Consider the following 24748-nt stretch of genomic DNA (forward strand, 5'->3'; position numbering starts at 1 on the left):
ATTGGGTTCTATATTGGGGATTGGGTTCTATATACAGCATATATTCATCTGTTCCCACAGAACAGATAGTTTGGCTTAGGATAACAAGCAGTGCTTTACAATTTTATTGGCGATTAAACTTTCATATCTTCAGATCATCAACTAAGATGATTTTATTACCAGAAGAAAGCCTTTTGTTTTTCGGTTGACATAATAATTTATTTTCTTTCTTTCCTTTTTTTTTTTTTGGTACGTGCCCCTAGCGGGAACCGAACCCAGGACTCTGGTCTGCAGGCCGACGCTCCAACCGCTGAGCCAAACTGGCCAGGGCTATTTTCTTTCTTGCAAGACATAGTATACATTTCTCTCAACACTTACATTACTTTTTCTCAAATTATGTTAATTTCAGAGTTTCACGTACAATTCTGTGCTGCTCTCAAGGAAGATGATCTTTTCACTGATCATTACTTTTTCTTTATAGATCATGGAAGAGACCTACAAAATGGAGTTCATGTACAGTGGTGTGGAGAATAAGCAGGTGGTGATTATCCATCACATGAGGCTGCAGGCCAAAGCCTTGCAACTTATAGTAACGGCACGAACTACTCGAGGGTAAGGTGTGCAGCCAGCCCGAAGGGGTGGCACGGTCCTTTCAAAGACATTCAGAAATATCACCAAGGTTATGATAAGTAAAATTATACTTAGGAGAGATTAGCTAAGGGATATTAGTATTCACTTTTTCAGATATTCCAAGTTCTGTTCTCAGATTAGATTAGATCCCTGGACAAACCTTCCAGTGGCTTTTTGTTGCCTACCACACAACATAGGACTTCATCTGGGAACATGGACATTTGTATGGTCCTTGATAGGTTTCTTTAAGAGTTTAGTACCAGGAACCACTTTTTCCTCTTCTAAAGGGACTAGTAAACTCTCTCCAAGGCAGTAAAGACAAATTAAGAGAATGTACTGTACAGTGAGACTACCTTGTTCAAATCCTGACCTCTCCATTTATTAATTGTTTGATTACAGACAGGTTTTTAAACCTCTGTAGCTTCGTTTTCCTGTTTGTAAAATGAGAATGATGCCAGCATCTATCTCGTGGTGTTTCTATGAAGAATGAATTGGACAATACATGTAAAAGCACTTAGCATGGTACTTGCTACATAGCAGAAACTCAGTATAATGGTAGCTGCTAGACTTTCTGATAATGAGAATTGCCGTATTTCATCAATTCAAAAATGCACATTGTTTAGCTTCTCTGAAATCGGATATTTTGATGGTGTGCCATAATTTTATCGAAAGTGAGTTTTTTTTGTTTTGTTTCTTGTTTTATAAAATAAATATGCAACTTAAGAATGATGACATTGTAGATTTGATACAGTGCAGTATTTATGTAACTTGTTGCCAGATTGAAGACACATCTGATGCTCAGTTCAGCATTTGTTTCAGCCTAAATGTGGTATAGAGAAATAAATATGGATGTTTGAGTAAGCACTGAAAAATACTAGGTCAAAAAGAACATTTTGAATATTATTTTATTTCTTCAGTTATCTTGGTAAAGCCCTGATAAACTTGGGTAGTAATTTAATCTTAGAGCCATCCATGCATTCATTTAACAAATGTTTAGTCTGTACTACTTAGTCATAAATGAGAAAAGATAGGTACTTGTGATGGCCTCTACACTTTTTATTTAAAGAAAGTAGATGTATTATTTTATTTTATAAATGATTATTGTAAAAATTTAAATATTGCAGATTAAGTGAAGGTTCTCTGGTAATCCACCTCTCCTAGAACAACTGTAATCAGACTTTTTTCAACCAGATAAATGTGTAGACTATAAATGTGTGTGTATTAACATAAATCAAATTATAAGATTCTTTGCTAATATATTTGGTCTTTATTCATGCTGTATTATTTTCTATTTTCCATTTGTATGCATTCCAAGCTTCTATTTTTCTTTCTTGATTTTCAATGGATCAATTATTTTGTTTTTTTCTTCTTCAAGGGGTTTAAAAATTCTGTACCCTAATTATAACCTAAATGAGAGGCAGAACATAGAAGTTAAGAGAGTTGTGGGACCTCATTGAAGGGTTCAGACATTGACTCCACCATTTGCAAACTTAGTGACCTTGGATAAATGACAAATCTTCTGTGCCTTGGTTTGTTCCTCATAAGATAGACTGGGATAGTAGTACCTGCCTCTCCCTCATAGGGTTCTTGTAAGGATCATTGACTTTTATATATAAAGCCCTTAAAATACTGCCTGAGACATTTAGAGTAAACACTTGACAAAAGTTAGCTCATATAGTTGTATAAATACTTTTTTCACCTTTATATTTAAGATAAACATATTGGACTTATACTTATCAGTATAAAACAATTAAATAGAATTTATAATCACCTCTATAAGACCACCTCAGATCAAAATGAAAGTTTTAGTGTGCTTTTATTTAATTGCCTCATGCTATTTAATTTGGAATTTAGTTTCAGCTTATTATGTTTTTATAATATAGTTCTTATTTTAAGAAACCTTTCTTAAAATATGCATTAATTTTTATGCATGCACTATCAAAATTATTTAACCCCAATTTGCCCTCCACTGTTCTTTTTGTACCACATTTGACTTTAAAATTTTTTTTGTTCTAATTCACTATTTATTTGACTGGAACACATTTTCTAGTAATGTTTACAGAATAAGTATGTTAAGTAGTATACTCATTGAGATGTTGCATGTCCGAAACTGCCTTTCTTTTGCTCTCATGCAGAAATGGAATTCTTTCAGAACTCGGTAAATATTGCTTGTTGCCTTTTAGAACTGAATGTGACAGTTAGGATGTCTAATGTCAGTCTGGCTTTCTTTCCTTTGTAGGCAGCTTATCTTTCCTGGCTCAAAGCTGTAAACTTTTCTTTTTCTCTTTAGAATTAAGAAATTTCACCAGGATATGTCTAGGTATGTGTTTTCTTTCAATATTCTTACTGACCTTTATTGGGACTTTGAAGTCTCAACTCTGTTTTAAGCTCAGGGTTTGTTTTTACTCTCCTTTATTTAATTACTGCTTCTTCCATCCAGTCCAGTCTCTCATACTGGATGTTGTATCTTCTAGATCTATTTTCCCTACATCTTATCTTTTTTTATTTTATTTTATTTTTATTTTTTTTGGTACATGCCCCTAGTGGGAACCGAACCCGGGACTCTCTGGTCCACAGGCCCACACTCCAACCACTGAGCCAAACCTGCCAGGGACATCTTATTTTTTCTTTCATAATTTTGTTGTTTTGTTCTCTCTCTCTCTCGTTCTCTCTCTCTCTCTCTCTCTCTCTCTCTCTCTCTCTCTATATATATATATATATATATATATATATATTAAAATATATATATATTTTAATCCTTACCCGAGGACATTTTTGCATTTATCCTCAGATAGAGCAGGAGGGAGAGAGGGAGGAAGAGAGAGAGAGAAACATTGACATGAGAGAGACACATCGAATGGCTGCCACCCACATGGGGCCAGGGACAAACTGCAACTAGGTACATGCCCTTAGTGGGAACCGAACCCAGGACTCTCTGGTCCGCGGGCGGGCGCTCTAACCGCTGAGCCAAACTGGCCAGGTCTGTACTCTATATTTTGAGTAAATTATTCAGTATGCTTTTTCAATTTACCATTTCAGTTTTCTTCATTTTTTATTCTTGTGTCTTTGACTGTTGATTTTATTACAGCAGTCCTCCCTTATCTGCAGAGGATGTGTTCCAGGACCTCCGGTGGATGCCTGAAAACACAGATAGTACTGAACCTATACATACATTCCTTTTTACTTCAAAGAACCACTTTACAGCTTCTCTCTGACATATTAGAATTGCCAGCATCACTGCTCTTGTGCCTTGGGGCCTCCATTAAGTAAGATAAGAATTACTTGAACACAAGCACTGTGCAATGCTTCAGCAGTTGACCTGATAACTAAGATAGCCACTAAGTGACAAATAGCATATATAGTGGGGGTATGCTGGACAAAGGGATGATTGGTGTCCCTGGTGAGATGGTGTGAGATTTTTATCATGCTACTCAGAATGGTGTGCATTTTGACACTTATGAATTGTTTATTTCTGGAATTTTTCGTGTAATATTTTCAGACCACTGTTGACTACAGGTAACTGAAACTACAGAAAGGGAGAATGTGGATAAGGAGGAACCGCTTTACTGGTTATTTGCAGGTGTGCTTTATTCTCTCTGCCTTTTTTTGTAGCAATTTATCTTGTTTTATTAATGCAGTACCCTTTCAAATCTCCTCCTAAATCTCATGGTGGTTACTCGTTCGAATTTTTTTAAAGGTTTCTGGACTTTCTTACCTTGATTTCGTCTCATTGAGATCTGCTTGATCTCCTTTACTGTTCTGATTATCCTCATGACATCTCCTAATTTTCCAATGTCCATGCATACTTATACATGAAAGTCTAGACTCATTGAAGGTGATAATTGGTGTAGGCTTTCCCAACAGTGTAGGTCAGTGCTCGATTTCCCCTAGTGGGCCTCACTCTTCCACTGCTTTCCTTCCTCACACCAAGGAAAAGGGGGGAGTTCCTACTGGTAGAGGCCCTCTTTATATAGTGTGTAGGTGAGGCTGCCTGCTCTGTTTTGGGGAGAGTTTCCAAATTGTTTTGTATTTTACTGCTTGGAAGCTCTCCAAGCTGGTTCTGTGGACGTACGTAGGCCAAATCCCAGCACTGCTTCCCTTTCAGCTCTGCTAGCTGGAATTCTGCCATCCAGCCCTCTCCCCCAGGGGGTCTTTGGTGGGCTAACCTCACTATCAAATTTCAGTTCCACGCTGGTAGTTTATCAGAGTTTAAAAAATTTCAAGTGCTGCCTGTTTAGGAAGCTAATTTAAATGAATGTTGCTTGTAGAGTAAGTTTCCATTTGCCATTTCTTAGTATTCATTCATTCAACAAATATTTATTGAATACCTGCTTATGTCAGGAAATCTCATGGAACTTACATTTTAGTAGAAAGACTAAAGTAGGTTATTGAGAACTTTGACACCATTCTTTAACATGGTTTTATATAAAGAAAAGAGTATTTGTTTTTCTTCATGGGAACTTTACTCCTCCAATGAATAATATATTGATATTATATAATAGAAGAAAGTAAATGGGAACTTTCATGCAGAAATTACAAGAAATAAAAGAAAATGCACAAAGATTAAAGGGAAAAATCTCTTGTGTGATTAGTAATTTACAGCAGCCTAGCATGTTGCCCAGGTTATATATGTATACAGTAAGTTTTTACTGTAAAGAAGTACTCTACTATGAGGCTGAAGAAGTCAGGATAAAGAAGAAAGAACATATTCTGTGTCTGTGGGCAAAGTAGTGACAAAACTTTTCTCCTACTACATGAAAATTTGACCTTTGGTTAACTTTCTAGGTCTGTTTCCTGGAAACCTGGTAGTGTCATCTATATTACTAGGTAACACTACTATGGTAAAAATTATCTCTAAGAGCCCTGGCCGGTTTGGTTCAGTGGTTAGATCATTGGCCTGTGGTCCGGAGAGACTTGGGTTCCGTTCCCGCTAAGGGCACGTACCTCGGTTGCAGTTTGTCCCCGGCCCTGGTTGGTTGTGCGGGTGGCAGCCACTTGATGTGTCCCTTTCACGTCGATGTTTCTCTCTCTCTCTCTCTCTCTCTCTCTCTCTCTGTTCCTCTCTCTTTCTCCCACTCTACCTGAACAAAAGATGGAAAAATGTCCTCGGGTGAGGATGATAAAAAAAAAATTATCTCTGAGAAAATTGCATGTAGACTAGAAGGAACTATAATTATCTGATACAAACCCATAGCTTTGGGCTTCATAGAGTGCATCTATTCTTGTAACTGAGCGTATTGTTTGTGGGGACCCTGGAAGGTAGGCCTATGGGTTGTTTCAAGACCTGTTAGACCTATGGAGCACGAGGCTTCTAAGCCAGGGTGGTCTCCACACTTCTGATATAGATCACATCTCCTTGTACCCAGCAGCAGTCAAAGCTCCCAGACAGTTCTGTGGGCTCCTGAATGGACTGCTGCAAGGACTCTCACAGAGGAGGACCATGACATTGCACTGCCTACAAGCTGTGTTCCTGTCCTATATTCTTAGTGAATCTGGTGCCAAGGGTGTCCTGTGGTAGTCTTTGATTTTGAGTGTCATTGAGCCTAATGGGCACTGCAGTGTTCTAATCAGGTCTTGGGATCCTGGCACATATTTCCCCCTGCGTCCATTAGCAGTCCTGTATTCCTCTTAGAGACCTTTTTTTCTTTAAATTTTTTATTTATTGATTGATTTTTAGAGAAGAAAGGAGAGGGAAAGAGAGAGAGATAGAAACATCGATGAGAAAGAACATTGACTAGCTGCCTCCTGCCTGACCCCCACTGGGGATCGGGCCCACAACCTGGGCATGAGTCCTGATCAGGAATCGAACCGGCGAACTCTTGGTGAATGGGTCAATGCCAACCACTGGGCCACAATGGCTGGGCTTAGAGGTCATTTTTATAGTGTAATATGCTCATTCTTCTTTCATGTGGGCTCAGGATTTTGAGACTTTGGTCTTCACTCCTCAGTTTGCATATTTCATAAGCAAATAACTTTTTTTTCTTTTCTACAGAGTCGACCCCTTATTTGGGATGTGTGAAAAATTTTTACAGGAAGTGGATTTTTTCCAGAGGTAAGTATTTCATCACTCCTTTAGTATATTAAATATTGGTATGCAGATACTATCACTTACAGAGCAACAAGGGCAATCACAGTCAGAATTTTGGGGTTAGCCCATGCAGTCAAGTTATTACCTGTGGCAATGTGCCCTGGTGAGTGTATTTTCTTTAGTGGTATATGAACCTCTTTAACTTTATTTTTCTTATTTTTAATTTATTTATTTTTATTTATTAATTTGTTTTTGTTACAGATGTTTCTCACTTTTCCCCCATTGACACCCTCCTCTCCTTCCCCCCTACCCTATCCCCAGTTTTGTTGTCTATATTCATTGGTCATGCATACATGCATGTAAGTTTTGTGGTTTATCTCTTCCCCAACAAACCTCTCCTCCTCTGAGGCTTGTCAGTCTGTACCCCACCTCTATGTCTCTGGGTTAATTTTGTTCAGCAGTTTGTTTAGTTCATTGTATTCCACAAATAAGTGAGATTATGTGATATATGTCTTTCTCTGTTTGGCTTGTTTCACTTAGCATAATACTCTCCAGGTCCTTTCATGCCATCTTAAAGGATAAGAGATCTTTCTTTCTTACAGCTGCATAGTATTCCATTGTGTACATGTACCACAGCTTTATAATCCACTCATGTACTGATGGACACTTGGGTTGCTTCCAGATCTTAGCTATTGTAAATAGTGCTGCTATGAACATAGGAGTACATATATTCTTTCCGACTGGTGTTAAACCTCTTGAACTTTAGCTTTAAACCTAACCATGCAAAAACAGAATAATAAAAACATCCAGGATCATTTGGATTCAGCACTCAGCTGGACCATAAAAAAAAAAAGTATTATGTGGGAAAACTCAAAAACTCTTGTTGAAGTTACAGCTTGTCTGTTCTTAAGCCACTGTTTTTAAAATTGCATATTTCTCTATAATCTACAAAAAAGTTGTTCCAAAATAAAAATGACTTATTTTGTAGAAAGTATTGTCAGAGTTCTGTATGATATAAATCAGTTAAAACAGGTGTAGGAGATGAGTGGAAGGCCTGGCGAAGAAGTGGGAGTCCAGGTAGTGACCAAACCTTTGGTGTACTAGCAATATAATGCCAGGTGGAAGACATTTATTGAATTTGAGAGCACTCCATTAAGTCTGATATTTCATTTTGCCATTCCTTGTCCCTGCCACCATGAACTCTACCAAACCTGAGTTTTATATGACTGAATTTCTTAATTATTTTTTCATGTGGGTGATGATTGCTTCCTGTAGGGCTGGGTTGTAGTACCACCCTTCACTAGTAGGTGCTGTTCTCTGTCAAATGAATAGTCTAGCTTGGCTCTCTAAGATCCTACCTTCAAATCCAAACGAAGTTCATGCCTTTTGATTTTAGATTGTCTCAAGTGGTCTGTTTTTTAACAGTTGGGTTGAAGAGATTTTTGGAAAGGTGACAGCTCTGAATTGCCAAAGTTCCTCATCTGTTTAATTTTTTCTTAATTTAGCCTGTGAGTCCCTGTACTGATGTCACCTCATCAGCGAAATATTTTTTTACTAACCCTTCCACGAGGCAGAAGTACTGTGCAATCAGTCAGAGCTGGGAATAAGTTACTTAACTTCTTTAAGCCTCAATGAAACTTCATCCTCCGTGAGTCTGAGTGTTTCTATTGCTTGAATATAAGCTCCATTAAGACAGGCAGACCAGTAGAACAGAACAGAGAACCCAGAAATGGACCCAAGGCAATATGCTCAATTAATATTTGACAAAGGTGGCAAGAGCATACAGTGGAGTAAGGACAGCCTCTTTAATAAATGGTGCTGGGAAAATTGGACAGCTACATGCAAAAAAATGAAACTAGACCATCAACTTACACCATACACAAGAATAAACTCAAAATGGATAAAAGACTTAAATATGACTCATGAATCCATAAAAATCCTAGAAGAAACTGTAGGCAATAAAATTTCAGACATCATACGCAGCAGAATTTTCACTGATACATCACCTAAGGCAATAGAAACAAAGGAGAAAATGAACACATGGGACTACATCAAACTCAAAAGCTTCTGCACAGCGAAAGATACAATCATCAAAATGGAAAGGCTGCCCACTGTATGGGAGAGCATAATTGCCAATGATATATCAGGAAAGGGGTTAATTTCTAATATATATAGAGTGCTCATACAACTCCACAAAAGGAAGACAAAGAACCCAATTAAAAAATGGGCAGAGGAACTAAATAGACACCTCTCCAAACGGGACATACAGATGGCTAAGAGACATATGAAGAAATGCTCAACATCACTAATCATCAGAGAGATGCAAATTAAAACAACAATGAGGTATCACCTCACATCTGTCAGAATGGCCGCCATCAACAAATCATCAAACAACAAGTGCTGGTGAGGGTGTGGAGAAAAGGGGACTCTAGTACACTGCTGGTGGGAATGCAGACTGGTGCAGCCACTATGGAAAACAATATGGTGTTACCTCAAAAAATTAAAAATTGAACTGCCATTTGACCCAGTGATCCCACTTCTAGGAATGTACCCTAAGAAGCCTGAAACACCAATCAGAAAGAATATATGTACCCCCATGTTTGTAGCAGTACTATTTACAATAGCTAAGATTTGGAAACAGCCCAAGTGTCCATCAATAGACGAATGGATAAAAAAGCAGTGGTACATGTACACGATGGAATACTATGCAGCTGTAAGAAAGAAAGATCTCTTATCCTTTGAGACAACATGGAGGGACCTGGAAAGTATTATCCTAAGCGAAACAAGCCAAACAGAGAAAGACAAGTATCATATGATCTCACTTATTTGTGGAATATAATGAACATAACAGTCTGAGGAATGGGGTAGTCCCAGAGACGTGGAAGTGGGGTACAGACTGACAATCGCTAGAAGAGGGGTTGGTGGGGGAAAGATAAACCACAGAACTTATATGTATGTATGCATGAACAATGGACATGGACAACAAAGCTGGGGATAGGACATGGAGGGAGGGGGAGGGGGGAATCAGTGGGGGGAAAAGGAGAAACATCTGTAACAAAAATAAATTAATTAATTAAAAAGTAAAAAAAAAAAAGAAAGAAGACAGGCATTTTCTTCCCCTTTGCTCACTCTTATGTCCCCAGTGTCTAGGATAGTACTTGGAAAATCCTAAAGACATATTTGTTAAATTAATGTCTGTAATATCAGAAATAATTCTAACAGTGCACAGGATTGTTGGGAAGATTAGGTAATGTAAAATACGCGTATACCTGGCACATAATGGGTATTCAATAAATGAGGCTATTATGATGACATGTCAATAAGGCAGGACTAGATGGCTATTTCAGTCAGGAACCATGAGCTCCTCCAGTTCATTACTTTTTCTACCTTGGGGCTTGACAGATGTTTGGGGCTCAGCCTATGGCAAATGAATGCATAGTCATTTGCTTCTGTTTATTCCTCCAGGTGTTTCATCGCTGATTTGCCCCACCTTCAGGACAGCTTTGTGGACAAACTTCTTGACCTTATGCCCCGACTCATGACATCCAAACCTGTAGAAGTAGTCAAAATTCTACAGACCATGCTGCGGCAGAGTACCTTCCTGCACCTCCCCCTTCCAGAACAGGTCAGGGTCTGTGTCATAGCCCTTTGGGTGAAGACTGGCCAGACAGTCAGAGCTGCTCACCTTGATGATCTTTCATCTTTGGAGCAGCTGGGCGAGGGCCTTTCTTCTGATTAGCTCTCAGATGCCCACGTTGTTTGATAAGGAGACAGAAAGATAAGGATCATATTTTGTTCCTCGGGGATGACTTCACTTTAGAATCTTTCTATTTTCTTCTTGTTTACAGATCCACAAAGCCTCAGCCACCATCATTGAGCCAGCCGGCGAGTCAGACAACCCTTTGCGATTTACATCTGGGTTGGTGGTGGCCCTGGATGTTGATGCAACCCTGGAACATGTGCAGGATCCTCAGAGCACTGTGAAGGTCCAGGTCTGTCAGAGCTTATATACTGACGTCATGGTGAAGCATTTACCTTTAGCACCCCTTTCATCTCTACCTGACAGATGGAAACTGGGGAGGGAGCACAGATGCATCTTTTTGGAAAAGCCTGGGCTTGAATCCCAACTTTACTTCTGAGTGTGGTCTGATGCAAGTTACCTTAAACTCTGAACCTTAGATTCTATAGCTAACAGGAATAGTTGACATCGAAATGAAGTGATATATATAAAGCCCCCGGTACACACCAAGTGTTCACTAAATGACAGAGCCCTTTCTGTTTTTACTATGTGAGGTTAGAAGTTGGGCTTTTCAGGACTTCAGACAAGCTGAAGCAAAAAATCCTTTTCAGGCTGTGGGTGGGTCAGCTTGGTGAACAAAATTTATAGGTAGGAAAAAAAGCAGTTACTAGGGAGTATTTTTTTCCAAGTTAGAGAGAGGTATTTAAAAGACATGAGAGATGTAGTAGAGATACTAAGCAGTTTAGACAGTTAAAGCCCCACAAAGAGCACTACCCATTTATCCATCCATCTATTCTTTCTTCTACCCATGCAGGATGTTTACTGTATATGCTAAGTGCTAGTATTGCAGAGGTAATTATGTCAGCACCCTGCCCCCAGGATGCTCAGTTTCAAGGAGACAGACAAATGGTTCTAGCCAAGAACTTAGAAGTGTAGAGAGAAAATTATTTTTCCTCCCCTACAGGGTTATTTCCAATTTTTGACGAGTATAAAAAAATTGCAATATACTTTTTTTTTTTTTTTTTTATCCTCACCCTAGGATATTTTTACATTTATCTTCAGACAGAGTGGGAGGGAGAGAGAAAGAAACATCAATGTGAAAGAGACACATTGATTGGTTGCCACCCCACACAACCCCAATCGGGGCCAGGGAGTAACTGCAACCAAGATACGTGCCCTTGGCCAGAATCGAACCCAGGACTCTTTGGTCCGCAGGCCAACGCTCTAACCACTGAGCAAACCCGGCCAGGGCTGCAATATACTTTTAAAAACTATTTTTGAAAATACTCTGGGGATGCCTTGGCTGATTTTGCTCAGTGGTTAGAGCGTTGGCCCATGGACCAAAGGATCTGGGGTTCGATTCCTGGTCAAGGACATGTGCCTGGGTTGCAGGTTCAATCCCCAGCCCCTGTTGAGGTCCTGTGGAGGCAACCAGTCGATGTGTCTCTCACATCGATGTCTCTCTCTCCCTCTCTCCCTCCCTCCCTCCCTCCCTCCCTCCCTCTCCCTCCCTCCCTCTCTCTCTCCCTGCCTTCTATTCTATCAAAAAAATCAATGGAAAAATATCCTCGGGCGAGGAGTAACAATAAATAAATTAAATAAATAAATAAATAAATAAATAAGAAAATACTCTGGAGAGACACTGAACTTGGAGAGTGATGGAGGCTGAAGAAGAAAAGTCTTTGTGGACATGTTGGTGTATGGTGAAGTCTGAAAGGATGACTAAGAGCAGAAGGGGGAATTCTGGGCAGGAGGGATATGAGTAAAGATAGGGATGCAAGTGGCAGCAACTAGTATAATCAGAGGACAGAAAAATAGCCTGGAGCAGGCAGGGAAGGCTTCCTGAAAGGTAAGGATGAGTCAGGCCTTAAAGATGGTAATATTTGGAATTTAATGAATAAACTGAACTACCAAGCAAATAGAGACAGACTCAGAGAGCAGGCAGACAGCTCTGGTGGGGGTGACAGTGTTGGGGTGGGTGGAGAGATTGAGCAAAAAAAAAACAAAAACAAAAGAGGGAACTCGTGGACAAGGACAGCAGTGGTGATTGTGGGGTGGAGGAGGGTAGAGGTGGAAGAGGGCATAGAGGGGATAAATGGTGATTGCGGGGGAGGGGGGAGATGGTAATATTTGCTTCTGGTGACAGTAGAGGAAAAAACCTGGCTTCCCAGCAAGAATTATAAACCCTGAGACCTTCAAAGCACTAATGCTGAGCTGGCTGTGAAGTTGTGCTGCAGCTGATTTTTTTGTTTTATGGACCCCCCCCCCCCACACACACACACACACACTAGTGATTTTTCACCCTAGCTGCATTTTTAAATTATTTTTACTTTTTATTTTACTTACTTATTTGAGAAAGAGAAACAGAAACATAGATTTGGACTTCCGGTCAAGATGGCGTAGGTAAACGCAGTATCGCGTCCTCCCACAACCACATCCAAGTTACAACTAAACTACAGAACAACCACCATTCAAAATCGCCTGAAATCAAGCTGAATGGAAGCCCTACAACTACGGAATTAAAGAAGTTGCATCAAGACTGGTAGAGGGGCGGAGGGGCGAGGGGCGGTGGAGAGACGGCGGTGAGACCGGCTGGCCCCACACCCACGTGTGGTGGATAAACATCAGGAGGCTGCCTTGGCTGGGAAGGTCCTTCCTGAGGACTGAGGGGTCCCCGTCCCACACCAGGTGCCCCGCTCAGGATTCCAGTGTCAGAAGAGAAGTCCCCATAACTTCTTGCTGGAAAAACCAGCAGGAACTGAGGCTCAGGGAGGCTGAAGCGGCTGGAGCCCCAGGCAGCTCTTTAAAGGGACCGAGCACGGACTTATCGGACTCTCTCCCTCTAAGCTTGGAGGGGAGGCAGCTTGAGGGGCACGAGACATACAGGGAAGAACTGAGCTGTTTGGCACTGGAGCGAGGGCTGGAGAGGGGGCTTTGTTTTTTGTTTTTTTTTTTATCCTCACCAGAGGACATTTTTTCCATTTTTTGTTCAGATAGAGCGGGAGGGAGAGAGGGGAAGAGAGAGAGAAAGAGAAACATCGATGTGAAGGGACACATCGAGTGACTGCCACCCACACGACCAACCAGGGCCGGGGACAAACTGCAACCGAGGTACGTGCCCTTAGCGGGAACCGAACCCGGGTCTCTCTGTACCTCAGGCCGACGCTCCAACCGCTGAGCCAAACCGGCCAGGGCTGGAGAGGGGGCTTTCTCCGGGACAAACGTGCTGTCAGAGGCCTTTGTTCCTTTGGTGAGCCCTTCCCGGGGGCGGCAGATAGCCACCATATCGTGGACTCCAGCAACCTGGCTCACACTGGTAGCTCCTCTCTGGTGACTCCCTGAGGCCCTGCCCCACCCCACCCCACCCCACCCCACCCAACTTTCAGGCCCACCCAAGCTGTTGCTACTTGCTTAACCATAGGATTGGCCTGTCTTGGATCCTCCTTCAGGTTTTTCCTAAATTCTTTCAAACAAGCAGCATCTGGTCTCAGATAGCCCCATACCGCTCGTTAAGTAATACACTGAAACAAACACGGAGGCAGCCAAAATGAGGAGGCAAAGAAACAGGTCCCAAGTGAAAGAACAGAATAAAACCCCAAGAAAAGAACTAAGCGAAATGGAGATAAGTAACCGAACAGATGCTGAGTTCAAAATACTGCTTATAAGGATGCTCAATTAACTCAGTGAGGGCCTCAAGAGCATAAAAAAGGACATGTCAGAAATGATCGATGCACAGTTAGAAACGAAGGAGGCTTTAACTGAAATAAAGAATAATTTATACAGATTCAATAGTAGAGTATATAAACCCAAGAAGCAAACCATTGATTTGGAATATAAGGAAGCAAAAAACGCCCAATCAGAACAGCAAAAAGAAAAAGGAATCCAAAAAAATGAGGGTAGTGTAAGGAGCCTCTGGACAACTTCAAGCATTCCAACATTCACATCTTGGGGGTGCCAGAAGGAGAAGAGGGAGAACAAGAAATTGAAAACCTGTTTGAAAAAATAACGGCAGAAAACTTTCCTAACTTGATGAAGGAAAGAGACATACAAGTCCAGGAAGCACAGAGAGTCCCAAACAAGATGAACCCCAAGAGGCCCACACCAAGACACATCATCATCAAAATGCAAAAGGTTCAAGACAAAGAGAGAATCTTAAAAGCAGCGAGAGAAAGGCAGCTAGTTACCTACAAGGGAGTTCCCATAAGGCTGTCAGCTGATTTCGCAAAAGAAACTTTGCAGGCCAGAAGGGAGTGGCAAGAAATATTCAGAGTGATGAAAAGCAAGAAGCTACAACCAAGATTACTCTATCCTGCAAAGCTGTCATTTAGAATCGATGGCCATATAAACGAGTTTCCCAGACAAGAAAAAGTTAAAGGAGTTCATCACCACCAAACCATTATTATATGAAATGATGAAGGGTCTTTTTGAAGAAAAAGATAAAATATATGAACAAACAAAATGGCAATGAATACATATCTATCAACAATGGAATCTACAAACAAAATGAACAGGTAGAACAGAAACATTCTCATAGATACAGAGAACATTTTGTTGGTTGCCAGATGGGAGAGGGTTGGGGGAATGGGTGAAAAAGGTGAAGGAATTAAGAAGTACAAATTCATTGCTAGACTGACAAACTTCAAAGGAAAAGGGTTTGGGGGTCGGAAGAAATAAACCAAAGAACTTATATGCATAACCAACGGATACAGACAATAGTGTGGGAAAAGGCGGGAGGGGGCCGGGAGTGGGGAGGAGGGGGTCAATGGGGGAAAAATGTGGAACATCTGTAATACGTTCTACATTCAACAATACGATTTAAAAAAAAAAAAAGAAACAGATTTGTTTTTCCACTTATTTATGCATTCATCAGTTGATTCTTATATGTGCCCTGACCAGGGATCAATCCTGCAACCTTGGCTTACTGACATGGCACTCTAACCCACTGAGCTACCTAGCCAGGGCCCCCTAGCTGCACTTTAGAATTACTCAGAAAACATTAAAAAGTGGTGGTGTATAGGCCTCAGCCTACACCTGTTAAATCAGAATCCTAGAGCAGAGCCCATGGGTATCAGGTTTTTGTTTTTGAACTCATAGGTGATTCTAATGTATAGCTGTGGTTGAGAAACTGTTTCACACTGTTCCTGAAAACAAGTTCACTGACCAACTAAGCATAAATGAGATTGTAGAAAGATTATTTAAAGGTCATCTGTTGTACTCTACAGGAAAATCCCCTCCCAAGCATCTTCACTACATGCATGGCCAAACTGGGTGCCTCTGCAGTCAGGGAGATGGGAAACTTACTGCTTGGTCATGAGGCAGCTCTATTAATTGCAAACTGCTGTCCAACCCAGCCACTGGGTCTGAACAACACTCCTGTTCTGGACAGTGCTTTAGGTGCTAGGGATGTAGCAGTGAACAACATTGAGGTTATGTCAAGATTATACTCTTTTAAAAGCAATTTTTTAAATTACTGACTCTTTTAGAGAGAGGAAGGGAGAGAGAGAGGAAAACATCCATGAGAGAGAGAAACATTGATTGGCTGCCTCCTGCACGCCCCCTACTGGGGTCGAGCCCACAACCCAGGCATGTGCCCTGACCAGGAATCAAACTGGGACCTCTCAGTCCATGGGGTGATGCTCAGTCCACTGAGCCACACTGGCCGGGCAACATTATATTCTCTTTTAAAATAGTGTGTATTAAAATAAATAAATAAATAAAAATAATGTGTATCAGCTCTTTAAAACAAAATGTACAGGAATTTCATTCAATAACACTTCATTAGCTCAGTTCAGGCCTACTAGATTATACCTGATGATTGAGGAGGTACGATTTTTTTTTTTTTTAGTTTTTCTGAAATTCAGAATATAATTCATACTGGCCATTTTCTTCCCCTGACTACTAGGGCCATGGATTTCTAAGCTGCACTTGGGAGGAGTGAATGAAAGCTTCCAGTGGCCGTTTCACAGAGGGGTCAGGGCCTTTCACCAAGGACAGTTTTGCTGACAATGCTGGGAGATTCTGCTACCTTTTCCATTTTCTTTTCTGTGCTCATTACTTTTCAGCCCTACCCTGTCCCTCCTTTTTTTTTAAATCCTTCCCTGGGGATGTTTTTCTATTTATCTTCAGATAGAGTGGGAGGGAGGGAGGGAGAGAGAGAGAAAACATCCATGTGAGAGAGACACATCGACTGGTTGCCTTCTGCACGACTCCGTCCAGGGCCAGGGATGAATTGCATCCAAGGTATGTGCCCTTGACCAGAATCGAACCTGCGACTCATTGGTCCGCAGGCCAACACTCAACTACTGAGCCAATCCGGCCAGAGCCTGTTCTTCTTTCTTAAAAAATGAAGCCGAAGTATCATCTTTAAAGATAACAAGGATCAGAAAGCTGGGATAACTGCATCTTTCTGCTGTGGTAGATTTGGGGCCTGGCGATAGTGAGTAGTAGCGTTAAAGAAGGGTGGGAAAGGGTAGGGGTAAGATCTGAGGAGAGATGAAATGACGTTATGGGCAGGGGGGCTGAGAAATAGCTCCCAGAGTTCTGGCTGAAAAACCCACTCAGTTCACTAATTTGCCCTTATCAGTGTATTTACATTGCGTAGGGCCTGTGTGGTTCCAGGATCAGCCTCGTTCATTCACGTAGTTCCTTTGTACACTGCAGTGTAATAGGCCCTCTCCACAGACAGCTGTGAGGCCCCCCTGGGATGCTGAGGAAAGAACTCTGGCAAGTTGTGCGATCTGAAGAACTGGCCGGTGATTTGAGCAGTATCTCTGTAGAAAGAGACAGTTAAACAGTTCTAACTACTTGTAATCTACTGGAGACAATACAGTTACAGAATTACTCTTAATACTGGGTGGATGGTGATGGATAATGGGCCATGACATGATTCAGAGCCAGGAGGGAGAGAGTCATGCTAATGGGTACCTGGGAAGGCTTTTCATGCCAGGATTAATATATTTTTACCTGTCTTATACTTCATAGAGACACTGTATTCCTCTTAGTTGTTCACCGTGGAGTCAGGAAACATTATCAAACACTATGTGGTGGGGCTGGGGGGGTCTAAAGATGTTAGCAATGTGGCCCTCCCCTCAAGGAGTGGTCTTTTGTGAAGGCTGTGTCATCCTTCTTTTCCTCTTGTTAAGGGGTTCACAGCACATGTCACCAGCAGTTTTGTTATAAGCTCATGGCTATTTTTGCCTTTTTCTCATTTCTATCACCTCTTAGGTCTTATATCCAGATGGCCAGGCTCAGATGATCCATCCCAAGCCTGCAGACTTCCGGAATCCTGGCCCAGGGCGGCACCGACTCATCACTCAGGTGTATCTCTCCCACACTGCCTGGACAGGTAAGGAGTCAGTGGGCCCCGGGTGGGTAGGAAAATATGTTCCTGGGGATTACACCCACCCTTAGGCATTTGGTTTTTTGCATGGTTGAATCAGGCCTGTTGAGGGCTTTCCTTGATTTCTTAGGGAGCTTAAAATCTCAAACGGGATACATTTAGACTAATTTGCTGCATTTCTTTGATTGCAAAAGGCTCGGGATTTTTTCAGAAGATATACTGATTACAACAGAAAGGAGTCTCATGGAAAGAGCCCTGGGGCTAGAGATTTATATTCCTGTGCTAACTCTGCCACTGACTTGCTGTGTAACCTTGGACAAGCTACTCTACCGTCTGAATCTGTTTCCTCACAGTTCAAACGAAGATGCTAATTTTCATTCTAGTTAGTTATGAGCATTGCTCTGCCTAGAAATTAAACAGTTTTGTATTTCTTACCAAAAAATTAAAACCATTTTTTTTTTTTTTTTTGTATATGAAAAATTCATTCATTCCACTGAAACAAGTAAAGTGACAGTTACTGTCCTCCCCTCCCACATGGGCTGGTTTGTAGGGTAACACAAAGTGAGATGATCTGATCCAGGCCTGCTTTACCCTCCCATACAGTGGCAGGGTTGAGCCTCAGTAATTTGTGAAAAGACAGGGAGGTTGCATAAATATTTTTTTTAATTCGTAAGAATAAGACGGAGAACACAAATGCAAAGATAATTACATTTTAAGCCTAACACTGCTTTGGAAACTTTAAAAGGAGACTGTTGACAGAACCTAATGGGGCAAAGAATTGGCCCCGCTGGCATTTCCTAAATCATTCAAGATGTTTCAAAAGCGTGGCTGCTATTGGAGAAAGTGTTTAATGCCACCAAGTTTGGTTTATTTTAGAAGTAGGTAGATGCTTAATGGATTTTCTTTCACTGTGTTTTAAAATACATGAATAAGTATCGAGGGCCATTATTAATTTCTATCAGGGTTGTTAGGTTATAGGTGTTAGTTATACATGACGTTATAAAGTTTTCAACAAAGAAGTACTGTTGAATATCAGGGCAGCCCCCTCGGGGGACTGGTGACCCTGGGCCTGGCACTGGTCTTGAGGGAGCATCCAGCAAAGCTTTTACCCAGGATCTGCCTCCCTGAACATCCCTCATCCCATCACCTTGCTGCCTGGAATGTTTCTGTACTCTTTGCCAAACCTCTAGCTCCACAGGAAGGAAGACTTCCTTATTCTAATCTCTTCTCCTGAACAGATTCTAGATGTGAGGAGAATGTTGTGGGACAGCACAGTCGTGGAAAGGCCCAGGCTCAGGGGGTGCATACACAGCATGCTGGAGCTCAGAGAGACGGGAGTCTGTGCACACAGCCCTGAGGCCTGCTATCAGTGCGCAGGAAGAGCACGAGTATCTGGGCGTGAGAATCAGCCACACGTGTGTACCGTGTGAACCTCGGTCTTGAGACTGGAAAGCCTCTCTAGACGAGTTTTAGCTGATCCTCAGCAGCCAGGGCTCTGAGCTGCAGGAAGCCCACAGAGAACTGAGGAGAACCCTGCCTTCATCTTGAAACCCCACTGCCTGAAACCCATCTTTGATGTTGCTTTTATATGACATTTCATACCAGTTCCTAGCAATGCCCAGTCATAGATTTCTTTTGTCTTTTATTCCAGAACCATGCCAGGTGGAAGTGAGGCTGCTGCTGGCCTACAACTCCAACTCACGCATTCCAAAATCGCCCTGGATCGAGGCGGCCGAGATAGCGCCCCAGGTGGAAACCAGCATCGAGGGCACCATCCCCTTCAGCAAGTCTGTAAAAGTTTACATAATGCCCAAACCCGCAAGGCGTTGAGTCACAGGCAGTCTTTATAGCCATGGCCTTGAAGGCCCTTAGGTATCAGTGAGCCAGAAGCCAGAAGGACTTCACCTGGACATGGTGTATGGGCCTAAGGAGAAACAAGTGACCCTTACAGTCTCATCTGATATTAAACACAAGATAAAGTATTTTGCATTAAGAAAACAAAGACCTTCAAGTCTCTCCCCTCCCCTCCATCCCTACCTATAATAAAGTTGAGAAAACACCAAACTGGTCCTTAAAAAAATTTGTGTGGAGCCCTGGCTGGTTTGGCTCAGGGGTTAGAGCATCGGCCTGTGGTCCAGAGAGACCCAGGTTTGGTTCCTGCTAAGGGCATGTACCTTGGTTGCAGTTTGTCCCTGGCCCTGGTTGGGTCATGTGGGTGGCAACCACTCAATGTGTCCCTTTCACGTCGATGTTTCTCTCTCTCTCCCTCGCACTCTATCTGAACAAAAAATGGAAAAAAATGTCCTCAAATGAGGATTAAAACAAAAAAAAAAATTTGTGTGATATAGGTTCAGCATTTTTTTTCCATAAGCTTCCATTCTTCAGGTGTGAAACAAAGACCCAGTTTTCCAGCTACCTCCAAACCAGTTATTAGTCGTAATCCTTTTTCTTAAAGCAGTATTCTGTTTGCCAGGGCCAACTCCACAGCAGCTTTCACAGCTGTACTTTTTCACCAGGGACGGCTCCTGAAATGGCCTTAGACATCATTATCTTGCTGAGAGCTCCTTCCATCACTCAGGCAATAGCTGGGCCAAGGACTGAACGAGTAGCTGAACAGTGAATCATTTCCATCCCTGAGGGAGATTCTTGAGCTTGCCTGCCATTATCCTGAGACCCAAAATAAAAAGGAAGGGCTTTATTTTAGAAGAGAAACCAGGATTATGGGACAGAGGGACCCAGTGTAAGAAATAAAGCCATTTGCCACTATGTCTCTGATGACTTCAGTGTTGGAGTTGCAGGTGAATTAAAAATGCAGTTGGGATGTAAGAACAGTAAATCCTCCAGAGGTATTAACCCTAAGGGCCTGTGCCATGTTCTTTATCTGTCATCTAATCCTCACAACAACCAGGTGAGACTTAGAGGTTAAGTCACTGGTAGGAAAACTGTAGAGTAACTATTAAAGCTTGTATTCATTCAAATCTGACTTGATTCCGAAGGCCTGAGCTATACCACCTCAGGGGAAGTATATGGAAAAGAGCCTTCAAATCTTCAGCCCTCTGTGCCTATTTCCTAATCTGTAAAATAGAGATAATGACACCTTAACGGTTGTTGATGGGTTTAATTAAATAATGCTTGGTAGAATCTGAATATGTAGCCAGTCTTGATCATATTCGGTACTAGGAAATCTTATTAAAATAATAGCAAGATCATACAGTTACTCAGAGGTGGAGCAGGAATTTGAATTCAGGCGTGTTTGACTTTTGGTTTAATATACTGTATTTATTAAAAATATTTTAGCCCTGGCCGGTTTGGCTCAGCAGTTAGAGCGTTGGCCTGTGGTCCAGAGAGACCCAGGTTCGGTTCCTGCTAAGGGCATGTACCTTGGTTGCAGTTTGTCCCCGGCCCTGGTTGGGTTGTGCAGGTGGCGACCACTCGATGTGTCCCTTTCACGTCGATGTTTCTCTCTCTGTCTCTTCCTCTCTCTTCCTCCCACTCTGAACAAAAAATGAAAATATGTCCTCGGGTGAGGATAAAAAAATATATATTTTAGCCCTGGCCCTGGCCAATTTTGCTCAGTGGTTAGAGCATCAACCTGTAGTCCAGAGAGACCTGCGTTCAGTTCCCGCTGAGGGCACGTACCTCGGTTGCAGTTTGTCCCCGGCCCTGGTTGGGTTGTGTGGGTGGCAACCACTCGATGTGTCCCTTTCACATCTATGTTTCCCCCACACACACACTCTATCTGAACAAAAAATGGAGGGATGTCCTCGAATGAGGATAAAAAAGAAATATTTTAGCCCTGGCTGATTTCACTCAGTGATTAGAGTGTTGGCCAGCAGACCAAAGGGTCGCAGGTTTGATTCTGGTCAAGGGCACATACCTGGGTTGCAGGTTCAATCCCTGGCCCTTGTCGGGCTCATGCAGGAGGCAACCGATTGATGTGTCTCTCTCACATCAATGTTTCTCTCTCTCTCTCCCTCCCTCCCTCTTTTCCATTCTATCTAAAAATCAATGGGAAAATCTCCTCTGGTGAAGATTAATAACAACAACAAATTTTTAATTGACTTATAAAAAGGAAGGAAGAGTAACATCAATGTGAAAGAGAAACAGAAATCAGTTGCCTCCCATATGTGCCCCAACTAGGACTCAAACCCAAAACCTGGGCATGTGCCCTGACTGGGAATTGAACCCACAACCTTTTAGTGCATGGGATAGTGCTCCAACCAACTGAGCCACACCAGCCGGGGCTAATGTAATGCACTTTAATTTGTGTCTGGCAGTGTTGTAAGCCCTTTATATAAGTTAACTCGTTTAATTTGTTTAACTCTCACAACTGCCTAATGAAGTAGGTACTGTTATCTTCATTTGATAAAGGCAATTGAAGTTCAGAGGATTAAGTAACTTGGCCGAGGTCACACCACTAGTAAATGACACAGCTGGGATTTGAACGCAGGCATTCTGCTCCTCACCATTATAGAGGGACTGAAGGAAGAAAGATCATCTCCAGGGAGCTTACTTTCTAGTGTGCTCGCCTGTTTTGCACATCTCAAGGACATGTCGGCAGTAGGCTGTTGTGTGACAATAGATGCCCCAAAAAGGGTGTCCGCTGTGGAGATAAAATGAAACTTAAAGCCAGGCTGAATAATATCATGGCCCTGACACAAGCATCTAGTGATGACTGTGGATTGGAGCGTGGACAGCAACATTAAGACCCGTGGCTGCTGACTGAACCCCTGTGCCATAGTTGTATAAAGCCTTCGAAGGGAAGAATATGTTGGATCCTTTTCAGATATAGTACTCCTTCTATAAAAATCCTTCCAGGTTACATAAACATCCTTTACAGGTAGGGAAACTGAGACTTTGATAGAATGTCTTTTTTCATAAGTGCCAAAGCCAGGACTTGATTTTAGGTCTTAAAACACAAAATATACTACTTTTTCCACCAAAGGTGGAGCTATCCTAGGGGGGCAGATTTTGGCTTAGTATCAGGGTAAGTGTTTGAAAACTGTAAGAATTGAACGAGCTGCACTAGGAGATAAGGAATTCTCCATGCTGGATGTGTCCCAGCAGAGCTGAACAAGCTCCCGACAAGTTTGTTGCAAAGGCATTCAGGTATATGAAGCGTTGGGCTTAACCTTTTAAATTCCTTCTACCCTGAATTCTTGGGCTCTGAAATATGAGAATCATGATATTTCTGCATCTGGTTCCACACTTTCTCACTGAAGTGAAAAAATTACATACTGCAAAGATGGAAGGGAGCGTAAAGATCACTGATGTGGCGCCTTCGATTGACAAAGGAAGGGCAGGCCCGGAGAGACGTAGTTAGAGCTTAAACCCAGGCCTCCTGACTTTTGTCCACTCGGGTTTCCACAACAGGAGTCTGTCGTTCTGTCTCTTTCAGCAGTCTGCCATGTGCCCGGTAGTCAAAGCCAGAAACCATGTGTCACTTTGGACTCTCCTCATCCCTCATAGAAAAACAGCAAGTCCTTTAGATTCTATTTCCTGACATGTTTCTTGATTCAATCCCCTTCTCATTATTTACTATTTCTGTCCTGACACAGGCCACAGCCTCTCTCCTAAAATGTGTCATTGGCTTCCTAACAATCTGTCTCAGAGTTTGCCCTCTTCAGTCCATTCTTCACACAGCTGTCAGAATAATCTTCCTAAAACCAGTCCTCTGCCTAAACTCCTTTAAGTGGATCACTTCTGCTCCCAGGATAAAGTCTAAACTCTCCCTTGCTCTCCTCTCCAGCCACAGCCTCCCTGTGCCAGGTGTTTTCTCTGTCCTTCTCCAGCTGTAATTACGTGCAGTTGTTTCCAGTGCTCACCATGCTCTCTCCCATCTCAGACCTTTGCACCTGCTGAGCCCTAGAATGTGCTCTTCTGATGGCCTCATATGGTTCCTGTCCTCTCATTCTTCAGGGCTGAGCCTCATTCTAGAACCTACTGTGTGTCCTGCGGGCTTGGTGCATTGCTTCTTTGCTCCCACTTGTACATTCTCCAGATATAGCATTTATTGCAGGTTCACAAACACAAACCTCCGAAGTGGGAGGCAGGAAAAAAGGAGTCAAGAGGCTTAGAAGGTAATAGTGATGGAAGAATCCGAGAACATGTTCTCTGTCAGAAGGCAGTTGCTATTCAGCCCCACTCAGTTGTTTATAAGTGTGGGCCTAGTGGTATCAGATCTTCCAGTGCTTTCAGAAAAGCCAGAAATCTACATTTTCATGTAAAAGCCCAATCTAAAAAATCTTGGTACTAAAGCAAATGTTAAGATTACTCTGAGACAAACAAAACACATCTCCAGATAGATTTGTGCCAGTTTGCAACTTCTGTATCATCGCTATATATTTACATGTCTGTTTCTACCAAGTAGTAGTGAGGACCTGGACAGTAAGGATATCTGTGTTGTATCCCCAGCTCCTGGCACATACCAGGCAAGAAAAGAATGAGTGAGTATAAGAATCTAGAGCAAACAGTACCATGACATGCCTGTAAAAGCCAGCCCTGAGAGTCAAGTTTCTGAAAGGATTTAAATTTGGTTTTGACATGATTGACTTCAAAGAGAATTATGGGGAATAAAGATAGATACACACCTAGCACGTGGCCAACTTCTCGTCGTAGGAACCACTCAAGCAAGGAGGGCCGTACAGCCTACAAATCGAATCAGAGGGTTCAGTAATTAAGATGTAGACTAAGTACAGTGTCATATGGACAGAGCTTCTCTCTAGGTTCTGCAGATTTCCAGCACTGACCATGTAGAGCAGATTCAGAAGTAGGAGCTATTTATTAGCAGGTTTATATAAGGTTTTAATGGATTTTATTTTTTGCCTTATGCTGTTAAATCACTTTTTTTTTTTTAATCCTCACCCGAGGACATTTTCCCATTTTTTTGTTCAGGTAGAGTGGGAGGGAGAGAGAGGAACAGAGAGAGAGAGAGAAACATCGATGTGAAAGGAACACATCGAGTGGCTGCCACCCGCATGACCGACCAGGGCCGGGGACAAACTGCAACCGAGGTACGCGCCCTTAGCGGGAA

At 42.1% G+C, this 24748-nt stretch overlaps 1 protein-coding gene and 1 long non-coding RNA gene across 5 annotated transcripts in view; one reads left to right on the plus strand and one right to left on the minus strand.

Moving 5' to 3' along the window:
- The window catches only part of INTS4 (integrator complex subunit 4), a 94813-nt gene extending 75101 nt beyond the window's left edge, over positions 1–19712 (plus strand). The window contains exons 18-24 of one of the 4 annotated variants that reach the window (XM_036258271.1): positions 461–591; positions 2900–2929; positions 6602–6661; positions 10103–10268; positions 10486–10629; positions 17601–17721; positions 19367–19647. In XM_036258271.1, coding sequence (XP_036114164.1) covers positions 461–591; positions 2900–2929; positions 6602–6661; positions 10103–10268; positions 10486–10629; positions 17601–17721; positions 19367–19545 — 831 coding nt within the window. In that variant the 3' untranslated portion in view covers positions 19546–19647. Of the gene's footprint in view, positions 1–460; positions 592–2899; positions 2930–6601; positions 6662–10102; positions 10269–10485; positions 10630–17600; positions 17722–19366 lie in introns of all 4 variants that reach the window. The other 3 variants (XM_036258272.1, XM_036258274.1, XM_036258273.1) reach the window with 3 other exon arrangements.
- LOC118627829 lies at positions 16988–23066 on the minus strand. Its single transcript, XR_004959224.1, has 4 exons — positions 22954–23066; positions 22229–22318; positions 20132–20382; positions 16988–17146 (listed from the first exon to the last, which is right to left on the minus strand). It is a non-coding gene; the product is annotated as an uncharacterized LOC118627829 (long non-coding RNA).
- Between the last annotated feature and the right edge of the window lie 1682 nt (positions 23067–24748).

The sequence above is a fragment of the Molossus molossus genome, unplaced genomic scaffold (genome assembly GCF_014108415.1).
Source record: "Molossus molossus isolate mMolMol1 unplaced genomic scaffold, mMolMol1.p scaffold_m16_p_13, whole genome shotgun sequence".
In the NCBI taxonomy this organism is placed as follows: domain Eukaryota; kingdom Metazoa; phylum Chordata; class Mammalia; order Chiroptera; family Molossidae; genus Molossus; species Molossus molossus.